The sequence below is a fragment of the Mus caroli genome, unplaced genomic scaffold (assembly GCF_978045245.1).
Source record: "Mus caroli unplaced genomic scaffold, Mus_caroli_1 scaffold_7, whole genome shotgun sequence".
NCBI classification, from domain to species: domain Eukaryota; kingdom Metazoa; phylum Chordata; class Mammalia; order Rodentia; family Muridae; genus Mus; species Mus caroli.
In genome coordinates, this window is record NW_028227262.1 from 65,898,231 (window position 1) to 65,911,587 (window position 13,357).

The 13,357-nt window shown below is 51.1% G+C and overlaps 1 protein-coding gene and 1 long non-coding RNA gene across 6 annotated transcripts in view; one reads left to right on the forward strand and one right to left on the reverse strand.

Moving 5' to 3' along the window:
* Positions 1–13,357, forward strand: part of Tet3 (tet methylcytosine dioxygenase 3) — a 95,247-nt gene that overhangs the window by 10,172 nt on the left and 71,718 nt on the right. For 3 of the 5 annotated variants that reach the window (XM_029478287.2, XM_029478286.2, XM_021164553.3), the window contains one exon: positions 7,904–7,960. In XM_029478287.2, the coding sequence (XP_029334147.1) occupies positions 7,904–7,960 (57 nt within the window). Of the gene's footprint in view, positions 1–7,522; positions 7,628–7,903; positions 7,961–8,648; positions 8,777–13,357 lie in introns of those variants that run through there. The other 2 variants (XM_021164552.2, XM_085840506.1) reach the window with 2 other exon arrangements.
* LOC115031294 (uncharacterized) lies at positions 2,353–7,335 on the reverse strand. The gene is made up of 3 exons (XR_003836891.2): positions 7,056–7,335; positions 6,496–6,586; positions 2,353–5,188 (listed from the first exon to the last, which is right to left on the reverse strand). It is a non-coding gene; the product is annotated as an uncharacterized LOC115031294 (long non-coding RNA).

Below are 13,357 nucleotides of genomic sequence, written 5' to 3' on the forward strand. Positions count from 1 at the left end.
GTCTGGGGGTTGCTTGATTGCTTCAAGTAATGTGGTGGGCTGGGCTTTCAGATGGCTCTGTTCTGTTTGCATTGCTGACCTGACTGACTTTTGGGAGGGAGTGAGTGGACAAATTACATGCCTCCCGTTGCTGATAGCACAGTGAATCTAGGTCCTCAGAGGAGGGTGGCTGTCCTTATACCCCACTGCCTCTCTTGATTGTCAGAGGCAGCCTCAGGAGGGATAAGGAGAAGCTGAGTCAAAAACAAGTGGCCAGGTCCTGGACTGTAGCGTTCCACTTCTGAGTCATTCATGTGGGGAGACCTTGGTCTGTTCTCACCTGTCTTTATTCTCTTATTGACCTGCCCCTTCAGGGGTAGCTCGGTTCCCCAGAGATTCCAGGAATGATGCTGGCACCTAGAAAAGAGAGGGATGGGTTTTTGCTCCAGGCCTGGGAAGGGGTGCAGTGGGAAGGTGAGGAAAGGTTCAGGGAGGGGTAAGGGGACAGGAAGAAGAGAGCAAGCACTAGAGCAAGGAGGACACATACCTTCTGGAATCCCCTGGGTCCCAGGACCTACAATGTCCCTGTTCCTAGAGAAGTATAGCTCCTCTCTAGTGCTGCCTCAGTTTCTAGAATCGGGGGGAGGGGTGTACTTTAACCTGTGGCTAGCTCCATCCAGCAAGCGTCTTCTGGGACTAGTATGGGCCAGGCCAGGCACTGAGCCTGAGCCAGGAGTAGAGGGTGACAGTGTGACCTTTGTCCTTCATGAGATCAAGGAAACATTTTCTTACCAGATGCTGTTATAAAGCGGGAAGGGAGGAGTGCCCCAAGGACAGAGTCTGCCTTTAGTCACCCTTGGTCCTCTCCAAGACCAGCTGGGAAGGGAGGGACTGGGTCTTGAGAGTTTGAATGTAGTGGCTTGTGAAGGGTTGAGAAGGGCTGTGACTCCCTTGACCCTGCTGCTCCCGGAGCACAGCTCAACAGAAGCGAATGGCAGAGGTGTGCAAAGATGCAGGTCGCTGGGCACATTTGATGGTGTTCACAGATCCTTAAAGCAGGGTAAATCTCTGTTAATTTCTTTTGCAAGTCTTCCTCCATGCCACCCTGGGTTTCTGAGGCACTCCATACACACCCTGTTTCTATAGGGTCATCATCTAGTTTCCTGCTATTTGATTGGGTCCTGGAAGAGTTGGTGATCCTAAGACTGTTGCATTTGACCCTAATGACACTCAGTACACTGCCTTTTGAGCATCTAGACCAGTGGTTCTCAACCCTTGGGGGGGTGTCATGTGTTAGAAACTGTGCATATAAGATACATTATGATTCATAATAGTAGCGCAATTACCGTTATGAAGTAGCAACAAAAGTGTTATGGTTGGGGGCCAACACCATGCGACCCTATATTAAAAGGTTGCAGCATTAGGATGGTTGGGAGCCACTGACAGGAGGATGCATGGAGCACAGGAAGAGCATCACTACCTGTCAGGGACTCAGGTGTGTGACCTGACTTGTCACAGGGAAGCGTCACTGCCGTCTGGTTCTGCCAGACCTCCAAGGAAAACCATCTCTCTTCTGTTGTTGTTCCTTCTTCTCTGCTTCCTCCTCCTGGTGACTGCCATTGACAAAGCCTTCCGCTGCCAAAGCTAATTGTGAGGTCTGATCAGTGAATGAAGGCGAAGGCAGTTCCCATGACAACCTCAAAGAGTTTCAAATATAGGGGATGATGTATGTGTGATGGGCCGCAGTTACTCGGGTGGAAATTGATGTGTGGCCACCAGGAAGCATAGGCTCCAAAGGGGGGGGGGTGTTCAGGATTTTTGGCAGGATCCTTTGTATGGTGGAGAGGCAAGCAGGTTACAGGTTTTCCTCTCGTCAGTTCCTGGTGCTTCCAGTGTTGGGGGGCTGTGGAGAGGTAGGGTTCTTGTTGGGGAGGCAGGACACATAATCAGAGAGACACACCCCAGGTGTTAAAAGAGTAGGAAGTGCTGTGAACTGGTAACAAGCTGAGGTAACAAGAGAAGGCTTCCTGGAGGAAGTGGGCTTCAGCTGAGCAAGGAAGGAAGCGTGCTGTAAAGAGGTACCTTGTTTAGGACAAGGCAAAGGAAGACAAGAGACCTGTCTCTGGTCACCTGCTGCCTTTGGAAGACGTAGATGGATGAGCATTGTAGGACTAGCCATAGTGGCCACTGCAAGAAGAAAGTTAAGAGTTCTGCTGGGCCATTTTCAAGCTTTGTAAGCTTGAGCAAGGTACTTAGAACTCTCTATCGTTTCTCCCATCTGTAGGGTGGTGTATTAGTTAGGGTTTTACTGCTGTGAACAGACACTATGACCAAGGCAAGTCTTATAAAAAAAAAACAACATTTAATTGGGGCTGGCTTACAGGTTCAGAGGTTCAGTCCATTATCATCAAGGTGGGAGCATGGCAGTATCCAGGCAGGCATGGTGCAGGAGGAGCTGAGAGTTCTATGTCTTCATCCAAAGGCTGCTAGTGGAAGACTGACTTCCAGGCAACTAGGCTGAGGATCTTATACCCACACCCACAGTGACACACCCATTCCAACCAGGTCACACCTATTCCAACAAGTCCACACCTTCAGATGGTGCCACTCCCTGGTCCAAGGATATACAAACCATCACATTCCACTCCCTGGTCCCCATAGACTTGTTCAAAAACATGAGTCTATGGGGGCCATACTTAAACATAGCATAATGCAAAATGCATTTAGTGCAACTTTCAAAGTCCTCATAGTCTATAGCAGTTGCAACAATGTTAAAAGTCCAAAATTCAAGGTCTCTTCTGAGATTCATTCAACTTAATTAACTGTAATCCCCAAAGCAAGGCAGGAAACCAGCTGGGCAAACTTCAAACTCTGCATCTCCATGGCTGATGTCAAAGTGGTCTTCAGATCTCCACTCCTTTTTCATCTTTTTTGACTGCAACAAACTGCTTCCTCCTGGGCTGGTTCCACTCCCTGTTAGCAGCTTTCCTCAGCATGTATCCCATGGCTCTGGCGTCTTTAACATCTTTGAGTCTCCAAGGCAATTTCAATGTTACAGCTTCTTCTTTCAGTGTCTGGAATTCCACTTGATCTTTTGGACTCCTCCTAAGGGCTGGCATCACTTCTCCATCTCTGTCCTCTGTAGCACTCTATGCTCAGGTTGATCCACTCCATTTCGGCTGCTGTTCTTGGTGATCATCCCATGGTACTGACATCTTCAATACACTGGGGTGTTCCACTCCAACTAGGCTTCACCAATAGCCTCTCATAGGCTCTCTTCAGGGTGCCAAGCCTCAAATCCTTTGCATGACCCCTTCAATCCTGGGCCATCAACTACAGCTGAGGCTTCACCTTCTCCAATGGGCTTCCCTGGCCTCTCACAGTGCTAAGCCTCAGCTTCTCTCCATGATCCCTTCATTCCTTCACAAGCAGTACAACCTGAGTGACTCTTACACATTACCAAGTCCAGCCGCAGCATGAGGTACAACCTTGGGTATCTCTGGAACACAGCTTCTTTGTGATTCCAGAAAACAATTTCCAGAAGATTTCACCTCAGTGATGCTGGTCTCTTCTTAATCACCGCTAATTCCTTAGCTCCAGCTAACCAGCATCAATTTTCCCAGTAGTTCCTTCCATTCTTAACTCTAGAGCCAGAGGCACATGGCTGAAGCTGCCGAGTTCTGCTGCTTACAGGAACTAGAACATGATCCCCTTGTATTATTACATTATCACTAGCTTTGTGTTTTCTAAATCCTTCACTGCCTAAGCTTGGCTATCCTGGTTCTTGCTCTGTAGATTGAGCTTGAATGTAGAGATCAGCATGCTTGTCTCATGGGATTAAAGGTGTGTACCACCATGCCTGGATCTAATTTAGCTGGGTAGGATCTTGCCCCAAGGTCCCACACCCTTAATCTTTATCTCCTAGAACACAAGATTTTGCTCCATTTCACTTCCTGGTACTCCTTTAATACTCATATATTTTATATTTTTCCTTTCTAAGCTTGCTATGCTTGTTCAAACTTTTCTTCATAAGACTTAACCAGAGAACAAAGTCTCTGCTGGGCTTTTTTGAAACTTCTTTTGACAATGCAATTAATCCAAGTCTCTTCACCTTAGCCTCAGGCAAACTTTTCAGACAAGGGCAAAAAGTAGCCACATTCTTCACCAAAATACCACAAAACCAGTCCTTATGCCACATTCTGAAATTCTTCTCCTTTGAAATCTCTTGGGCCAGGTCAACACAGTTCAAATCACTCCCAGCAACAAAATCTTCCATATTCCTACTAGGATGACCCATTAAGCCCCATTTAAAGCATTCCACTGCTTTCCAAATCCAGAGTCCCAAAATCCACATTCTTTCAAATAAAAGCATGGTCAGGCCTATCACAGCAATACCCCACTCCCAGTACCAACTTCTGTATTAGTTAGGGTTTTACTGCTGTGAACAGACACTATGACCAAGGCAAGTCTTATAAAAAAAAAAACAACATTTAATTGGGGCTGGCTTACAGGTTCAGAGGTTCAGTCCATTATCATCAAGGTGGGAGCATGGCAGTATCCAGGCAGGCATGGTGCAGGAGGAGCTGAGAGTTCTATGTCTTCATCCAAAGGCTGCTAGTGGAAGACTGACTTCCAGGCAACTAGGCTGAGGATCTTATACCCACACCCACAGTGACACACCCATTCCAACCAGGTCACACCTATTCCAACAAGTCCACACCTTCAGATGGTGCCACTCCCTGGTCCAAGGATATACAAACCATCACAGGTGGGTATGGAAAATTCCTGGTGTGTGGGTTTATTTTTAGGCTTAAGTAAGAACTTTGTGTTGTATCCCTACTTGTGGGGTCCCAGGAGGCTTGGTTCACTAGACGTCTTCCTCTCTCCAGTGTGTGTCTGAGTTCCTGTTTCTGTGTGGAGTCTGGTCTATGGATAGCCATGTTCTCCAGATTCTCAGTGTGTTTCCAGCAAGGGACCCCAATGACCTTCTCTGTGGCCCCTCTCCTGCAGCAAGTGCAGCAGAGTCTGATTAGCCAGGATGGAAGATGGGGGAAGGATCCCCAGTACCTCTGAGAGCTGGTCACTGTGAGGCTCACATGTAGAAAGAGGAGCCTATAGAGATGAGGAAGGCCAGTGGGAAGTGAATTTCCTGGTTCAGTGGCCCTGGCATGTGTCTCTGACTGGGATCAGGTGCCTCTTGGGGAGGTGGCTGGAATGAGAAGATGGGAGGGAACAAGGGGCCTCCCTCAGTTTGGCCAAGGGCTGCTGGAGTTAGGGGAGCTCCTGTAAGCTGTGAGGAAGAGGCAGGGTCCACAGAGGCAGGCCTTCCCTTTCTAGGAGAGTTGGTGCTCGCCCCCAACCCCCCCCCCAGGCTGACCGGGAGAGGGGCCTCCTCATCTCAGTGCCCAGCCCCCTGCCACTCCACACTCCTGAGACAGAACTCAGCTCAGCACATTCCAGTTATGTGTAGACCTAGGAAAGAGGGAAGACAGGGCCCCACCCACGTGGGGACCGACTGTAAATAAAGGACTGCTTGAATGTGACTGGTGCTGCAGAAGAGGCCGAATGTTGTTCCTGGGGCCGGGGAGGAGCCTGGCTGGGAAGGCTTGCTGGCGGAGGGCCTGGCAGAGGGAGGGAGGCACTGTTTGGATTCAGCCATGCAGTACATTAGCATTCGGGGGAGGGGTCAGGAAGCGGCCTTGAGAAGAGTGAAGATATAAGTATTCTCAGATCCGTTTGTCAGGAAGTGGTCCCTTGAAGTGACCCAGTTGTCTTTATATCTCTCTGGGCTTAGAGAGAAAAGGGGGTTTCAGAGGATGAGAAGGGTTCAGGTTTGAATTCCTGCCCACTAATTTTCTAGGGCAAATTGTTCACTGTCCTCCAATACACTCCATATCCCTCTCCTGAAAACCAGCTGTGTGTAGAGAAAAATGAAATGAACCTACGGCATGGTTGGCACAGGGCTTGGTATGTAGCGGGGGCCTGAAACACTGTGACTGCCATAGAAGAGGCAGTATTGATATTGTCCACACTGTCTCTCTGTGTGGGGTGCATGTGCACAGGGCTTAATAATAGCACAGGGCTTTAGGGAACCAGAAGAAGGAAGGGGATTCATGTAGTCTGGTCAGGAGTGAGTTAAAAGACAAACGCGCAGTTTGTCACATCAAGTCATGATTTAGGACATTGTCCCTTTATCTTGTCTGCTCTGGGAGGGACCCAGTAGGACTGCCTCTTGTGCCAAAGGGGAGACAGGTGTGGGCCCTGAAGCCTCCATATACCAGAAGCAGGCTTGGCCCGCTCCTAAAGAACTTATCTGATTCTGAACACCCCCTGGGGGCCCTGGGGTGGGGCACAATTCTGCATTTGGGGTGGAATGGGTAATAGAACGAGTCACTGGAGCAGGGGTGCTCATCTGTGAGTCACTTCTCTCAGGCCTCAGCTTACTCATCCGTGAGAATGAGAAGGCACCCTGAGCTCTGGCAGAGATGTAGAGTGCTGGAAGCCAGCAGCACCTACCTTGTGTCAGGCAGTGGCTCTGTGCCTTCTCAGGCCCTCATAGCTGCATGAAATGGCTGCTGGTTCCATTCTTCAGTTGAGCAGAGAGAGGCTAAGAGAGGTAAGTTACCACAGGCTAGGAATGGGAGATGTGGGTACCAAAGTGTATATGAGGTAGAAGCCTGGATGTTCCCCTTCCGAGGGGGAATGGGACAAAAGAGGATGCCTGGGTATTGAATCCCAGAAGGTGAATTGCTAAGACCTTGCTATCCCTCCCCACCATGGTCTCCAGGTCACCGAACCATTGGTTTGCCTATAGTTAAAGAACTAGAAGGAAACTCTTAAGGGCGGGGAGCCCAGGGCGGTTTTTTTGGACGGGGCACCTGGTGGATCTTCTCCAGAAGAGAAACTTGTTTGAGAAAATTGCATTTCAGCATAGTAAGGCTATGCCGGAGAGGGCATAGCGGACTTGGGGAAGCATAGGTTATATGGGCTACAGCCAGTTTTCCAAGTGGGGTGTAAGAGGGCAGGGGAGTAGAGCTATAGAATGGCGAAGGATATGATCTTCAGGGAGGACTGACCTGGCTTGGAGTTTGAGCTATGCTGTGTTCTAGCGGTGTCACCTTCGGTAAGTTACTCCACTCATCTGCAGTCTGCAAAGCGGGGGGCGGGGTTGGGGGGATGGATATGAGGCTTCTGCTGCCCTGGATTCTCCTTGGAGGACCAGAGCTCCAGCTCTGCTCTGGCTGAGAGTGGCCGGTATGGGATACCCACATACCGCCGCTCCCCACCCCTCTGTCGTACTCCAGTTGCACCCGCTAGAACTGCAGGGGACGTTTTGTGTATGTTGCCGGGGGGGGGGGGGGGGGGGTTGGGAGGGTGCCCCGGGATCCCCGGCCTGCCTGGGAAGCAGCCCTTGTGGCGATGGCTCCCTCCACCAAGGCCCCTGCCTGGCTGCTGGGCAGGTCCTTGGCGGGGAGGGCCGGGCGCGGGATTGGCTGGCGTGCGCGCCGCCCCCTTGCACACCAGCCTGGCGGGGCGGGAGCAGCCGGCAGCTGGCCGCCGCCTCTGCAGTGCCTCCCTCGGTGCGCTCCCTCGGCGGGGATAATGGGAGGCCCGGCGGCGGCCGATGCAGTACTGGAGGCCGGCCGAGGTAGAGCGCTGGGCCTGGAAGGGAGGGGAGGCCGCGTGCAGGCCGGGAGCGGGTCCCGGGGATCTCCAGAGGCCGGAGAACCGAAACAGGAAAACAAAACACTGGAAGGCGCAGGGGCCCAACAGCGCTGGGGAGGCAGCTGGAGCAGGAAAATGGTCCCGTCCAGCCTTTCTTCTCCGGGCCCTTCCCCTCCAGTGCGCTGGGGCCTGTGCTGGACTGCTCTGCTCCTTGCCTCCTATCGGCCTGCCTCACCAGTGTCTTTGGTTTCTTTTGCAGGTGGAAATAAATGCTCGTGAAGGAACGGGGCCCTGGGCACAAGGGGCGACTGTCAAGGTACCCTGCGTGTTTGTGTGTGTGTGTGTGTGTACGTGCGTGCGCGCGCGCTTGCGCTTGTGTATGTGTGCGTGTATGTATGTGTGCGTGTGCGTGTGTGTGTGTGTGTGTGTGTGTGTATAGTGGGCTTGCACGGTGGGGGTAAAGTGTTTGACTGGATTGGATAAAAATAAAGGGTCTCCTCTGGTGATCCCTTAATCTCCCACTGTGTGTGTAGCAGCAGCTGAGGGGGAGGGGCGGCGGGAGTGTGGGCGGCCAATGAATTCTCAGGCCTGTGTGGGTTTTGTTTGGATTCGTTTTGCTTTCTCAGCTGGATGGTTTGGGTGCAGTTGGGGTTTGGTTTGTTGAACTGTATGTATATGTGTGCGCTGTGTGTGTGTTTGTGTGTGTGTGTGTGTGTGTGAGTGTGTGTGTGTTTTAAAGACGTACAACCCACTTCCCACCCCTGCCTCTGGAAATCTCTGGAGAATGGCCCTGGCACTGTTGGTTTGCTTCCAATCTGCAGAAATCCCCGGGGTGCGTTGTCTCGGGAAGTGGGGGTGAAAGACAGTAAGGGGGAGGGAGAATTGCACTCCTGAGTCTGAAGCTGATAGGGTGTCATTAGTCATGCTGCTGTCACCATGGAGATGGCTGAAGAGAGGAGAGGAGGTGGTGGGGGTGAAGATATTTTGGGTAGGGTGGGGGCTGATGCAACATCATGGCTGGGAAGCCAGCGGGTGTCTGCTGTTATTCTGTGCCACTTGGTGTCTGGGAGACTGGGAAGGCAGTGTTCCCTGGTGTGAGGGAAGCAGAGAAAGGGGCTTTGAGCCATTCCAGGTGGGTTTTTCAGAGGGTGGTGTAGGTTTTGGGGAGAGGAGAATGAAGAGTCTGGGGAGAATCTGATTCCCCAAGAAGCTATGACTAATCTGCCTAGGTTAGCCAGGTCCCGCTCAGTAGATTCCTTCTAGTTTGCCTGGGTTTACAGGGCCAGGGGCTCACTCTTAAGTTTGGAATTACTCAGCAATAGCCTCTGGCCCAGGATGTTGGGGTGGCGCGGGGGGGGGGGGAGGAACTGGGACAGGAAAGAACACCTCAGCTGCCTCTAAAAAGCAAAGGTTGGGATGAGTGTGGGGACAGGTGGGCAGGCCAGGCCTGGTGGGGCTCTGCCTTGCACAGTGAGCCTGGTTGCTTAGGTAGCAGGTGGGCGAGCTGTGAGTGTCCCTGCATGCCCCTAGTCTTTCCTGCCGATCTACCTCCTGCTTCCTGGGAAAGCTGTGGGAAGCACTGAGGGGGTGCTGGAAATGGCACTCTGCCACCTCACTGTCTGTGTGGTGACACCGGCGGGGTGGGACTCTGCTTCCTCCTGTGTGTCGGGGGTTCCCGGGCTAGCTTACAAGGTGGATATGAAGGCCAGGGTTATTCCCTGGCCTCTTCCCAAGCAAAGCCTTGAAGGTGGTGGATTTTGCTTCTGAAACAGCTTCTTAGGAAGGAAGAGCCCAGTGACGGCTCTCTAGGGGAGCTGGCATGCCTTGGTGAGGCTGGGAGTTGTTGGTAGTCATCTGGAAAGGAACTGTGGGGGACCCCAGGCTAGTAGAAGCATTGGTGATACTGTTTGTGCGTGCGCGCTGAGAGAACTGTGAGCTCATATTGACTCGCTTACGCTCTTGGGAGCCAGAATCCAGTTTCCCACCCCCGCTTCCTTTGGCCACCCACTGCTGGCTGGGGGAGTTGTAGTCGCCCGCCCGGTATGCTGTTCCAGGTTGTGGGCGCTGGAGATGTTAGGATTATGAGGCAGCCTCTTCTGTCCCTCAACTCTGAAAGACAGACAAAAGGATGGGGACACATGGGCTCAGGGAGACGGGGAAGCCCCCTCCTTCTATACCTACTTAGTCGTCTGCTTATTCTCTCAAGCTGCCTGGCTGCCTGCCTGCTCTGTGGTGATGGCTCTCCACAGAAAACCTGCTTCTTTCTACTCCGCTAGCATTCTCTCTCTTTCTGCCACCTGTTGTGCTACCCTGGGATGTAGCCCATACCCTGGCCCTAGTGTTGGGGAAATCCAGAGAAAGCCCTCAGTAGGTCTCCCGGTGTGAGCTGTTCTCAGGGGCTTCATTCATTTTGCCCCCAGCATGGATCTACTTATATTGAGTTGCCTGCCTGAGAGCCATAGCTTCCTCTCAAGCTCAAGAGGCTCTGTCTTCTCCGCACATTGGATTTTCTCAGGTGGCCTGTTGTGGCAACAGAGTTTTGCCCACTCTATCAGGCCATGGTAAAACAGCTCCTCCTGTGGTCAGGATAAAGGGAGTATGTGTACAAGTGTGTGTGTGTGTGTGTGTGTGTGTGTGTGTGTGTGTGTGTGTGTGCAGGTTCCTACAGGATGGGTATGGGAGGGGTAAGCCCCAAGGGTGAATGGTGTCCCACAGCCAGAAGAAATAATGCATGTCTCCTTGTGTGCTAAGTGCTGCCAGGACTATTCTGATGCGTGGGTGTGCACAGTCCTGGCACAGCCACAAAGCTGAGCTTGGTGAATGCAAGTTGTCGGTTTACTGTACATTGTGCTTCATGTCGTTTACCCATGATATATCCCAGGGAATATGCCATAGTATAGTCCCCTCAGCTGCCTGCACAGAATACAGTGCCCAGTGTGAGAGCTCCCACACTCTGCCTCATGGGAGCCTCACTCCACTGGCTAAGGATGTCTGGAAACTATTTTGGTACTGGGCCCAGGATCTTTGTCTTCTATCTCTCCTTTTGACTACCCCAAAATGTCCCGTTAGAATCTGTTCCTTTTGACTCTGCGTACTCTTGGTTGTTCCTTTCCGCCTGTCCTTGAGCTCTTTGTGAGAGCCGAGGAGCCCCTACTCTCTTCAGTAATTTATAAGCAGCAACAAAGTTGAAGACAGGTGGGCCTATCAGAAAAGAAACCAATCCAGAGGATAGCAGATTTGAGTTGGAGAATAGAGAGGGCTTTCCTGAGCTTGGTAGGAGCTGGGGCTGATCACAGAGCTCTCAGCTCTACCTCTTTGGTGACCCTAGTCATTTTTGAATGCATGTTGGAGAAGAGGAGGGACTGTGGCAAAATAGCGTTAGCTGAAATAGGAGCCTTCTTTCTGTCCATCACAGTGCAGGGACTTGGGGCTGCATTCTGGGATCACCATTGATGGCTCTGCAAACCCTCTTGCTGGGTCCTGGAAGAGTAGCCCAGTGAGGAGGGGGGCACCTTGGGTGCTCAACTGCTTCTAGCTGCAGATGGACGTTTCTGCTAGAAATGGGCTTTGTGGTCTTGCCAAGTTCCCTCCCATACTCTGGAGGCTGTGGCAAGTGGTTTGGCTGACTGGGGGGTCTGGGCTGGGAGTATGGCAGAGGCTTTGTTTTGGCTTCACTTTTGGGTCTCCCAATAATACTCTTTTCCTCTTTTCCATCCCTGGCCTCTTGGGCTTCTGGCCTCATTTCCTCCCGCACCCAGACATGTGACTGTCAGCAGGACCCCCTGTTCCCAGCCTCTGAGAGGGGAGGTGGCTTGCTCTTGGGTCAATTTAGGAGGTCTGGGCAGACAACAGGAGTGGCTGCATGTGTAGAACCCGCGGCTTGGAGTGCTAACCAGGGCTCTGTCCCCATTGTCACCTGCTCTATCTCCCATTCTCTGTCTCTGTCCTGAGCATTCACATCTCCCATACTACATATAACATAAGAGAATAGAAGTTACCATTAACCTTACAAAACCATTAGACATTAAGATGTGAACTAAATTACTTCAGTTCAAAGTAGGGAAACCAACATTGCCGATGTTTGTTATGCAGTTCGTAGCTTTGATCTCCACTGAGATCAAATGAACTTGCACACATCACAGACAGAACCTCTCATCCATGGGCACTCCTTTCTGTCCGGCTTACTTTTGGGCTTTTTGAACCTTGGGGGACTTTTAAAAATCAACACTCCAGCCTTGTTTCAAAGCTCAGTGCTTCTAGGATCTGGTAATGGGTTAGGGTCTTGTGTTCTGAAATGGATACGGTAGAAAGGAAGCTTGGTGTTGGATAGAAAGTGTTGATTTGAGATCCTGAGAAGGCTGCATAAAATACCATGCTGTTCACGTGAACTTGAACATTAGTTTATCAAGAGTGAGTCTCCTGGCCATGGTGGTGCCCAGCTTTAATCCTGGCACACAGGAGGCACACACAGGTGGATCTCTGGAGTAGAGGCCAGCCTAGTCCAGGGAGGCAGGGCTGCATAGTGAGACCCTGTCTGGAAAAGCTCGGGTTCTGGGGCTGGGGATGTGACTTAGTTGAGGATTTGCCATGGCCTCAATCTCCAATACTGCCCAAAAGAAAAAAAGCTCACCTTGTAAGCATTTCACTAGATATATTGGTGTGTGCCTATAATCTCTCAATATTTGGAAGTGGACCAGGAGTTCAAGATTATCTTTGACTATATAGCTAGTTTGAAGCTAGCCTGGACTATCTTTTTTAAAAAAAAAAAAAGTTTGGGTCTTACAGACATTCACTACTTCACTGGCTGTAAAAGAGGAAGCAACAAGTAGCTGAGTTCTTAACTCACGGGCCCTGCCACTGACTATGAAGAGTCACTTTAGAGCCCATCGCCATGGTTTCCTCTACAGCAGAGGGCTTGCCTTCCAAAGTTAGTTTTTCCTAAACTAAATCTAGAAACAGACCAGATCGGCTCTTGCTCTCTCTCTCTCTCTCTCTCTCTCTCTCTCTCTCTCTCTCTCTCAAGTCCCAAGATGCAGTCCCACTTGTACAGTTGGCTGACATCGTGTACCGTGTGCCTCTGGTGTTGGGTACCATTCAAAGCATCCTGCGCACCCTAAGGGCAGTTTCCACACTCTTGCTCTTGGACATCCTGTAACTGATGAGGGTGTGATGCTGGACCGGGTCAGACCGTGGACAGCACTGCTTTTGAACTTGCTTTGCAGGCTTCCATCCCCTTTCCAGACACTGCCCCTCCACTCTTCCTCACCCTGCTGTTTGTTAGAGTCTTGTGGAGCAGCCAGAAGCTTTGACCTGTCCCTGTCCCTCAGCGTCTGTAGATAAGGATCCCTCCGCCTGCTCAGGAATCGGATGGTGTACAGTCTGAACCACAGGAGCCCCTGATGGGTGTGTGTGCACTCGGGACCTTGCACATGCCACGCAACAGTCATCTACTGTAATGTCCTCAGTCCTCTTTTTGCCCAGGCTTTTTAATGCATTGTGCAGCTCAGCAGGCCTTGAATTTGGGATCTTTTCTTAGTCTCCTGAGTAGCTAGGGTTATAGCCCTGTTCCACCAGGCTGTTCTTTCATTTAGGATTTTAAAAATGTTTAAATTGTTTCTGGAGGAGATGAGGATTGAACCTGGGACTTGCTAGGCAAGTGTTCTACCACTACCCTTTCTCTTCAGGCCTCCACACGGTGATCCTTCCTAACCTA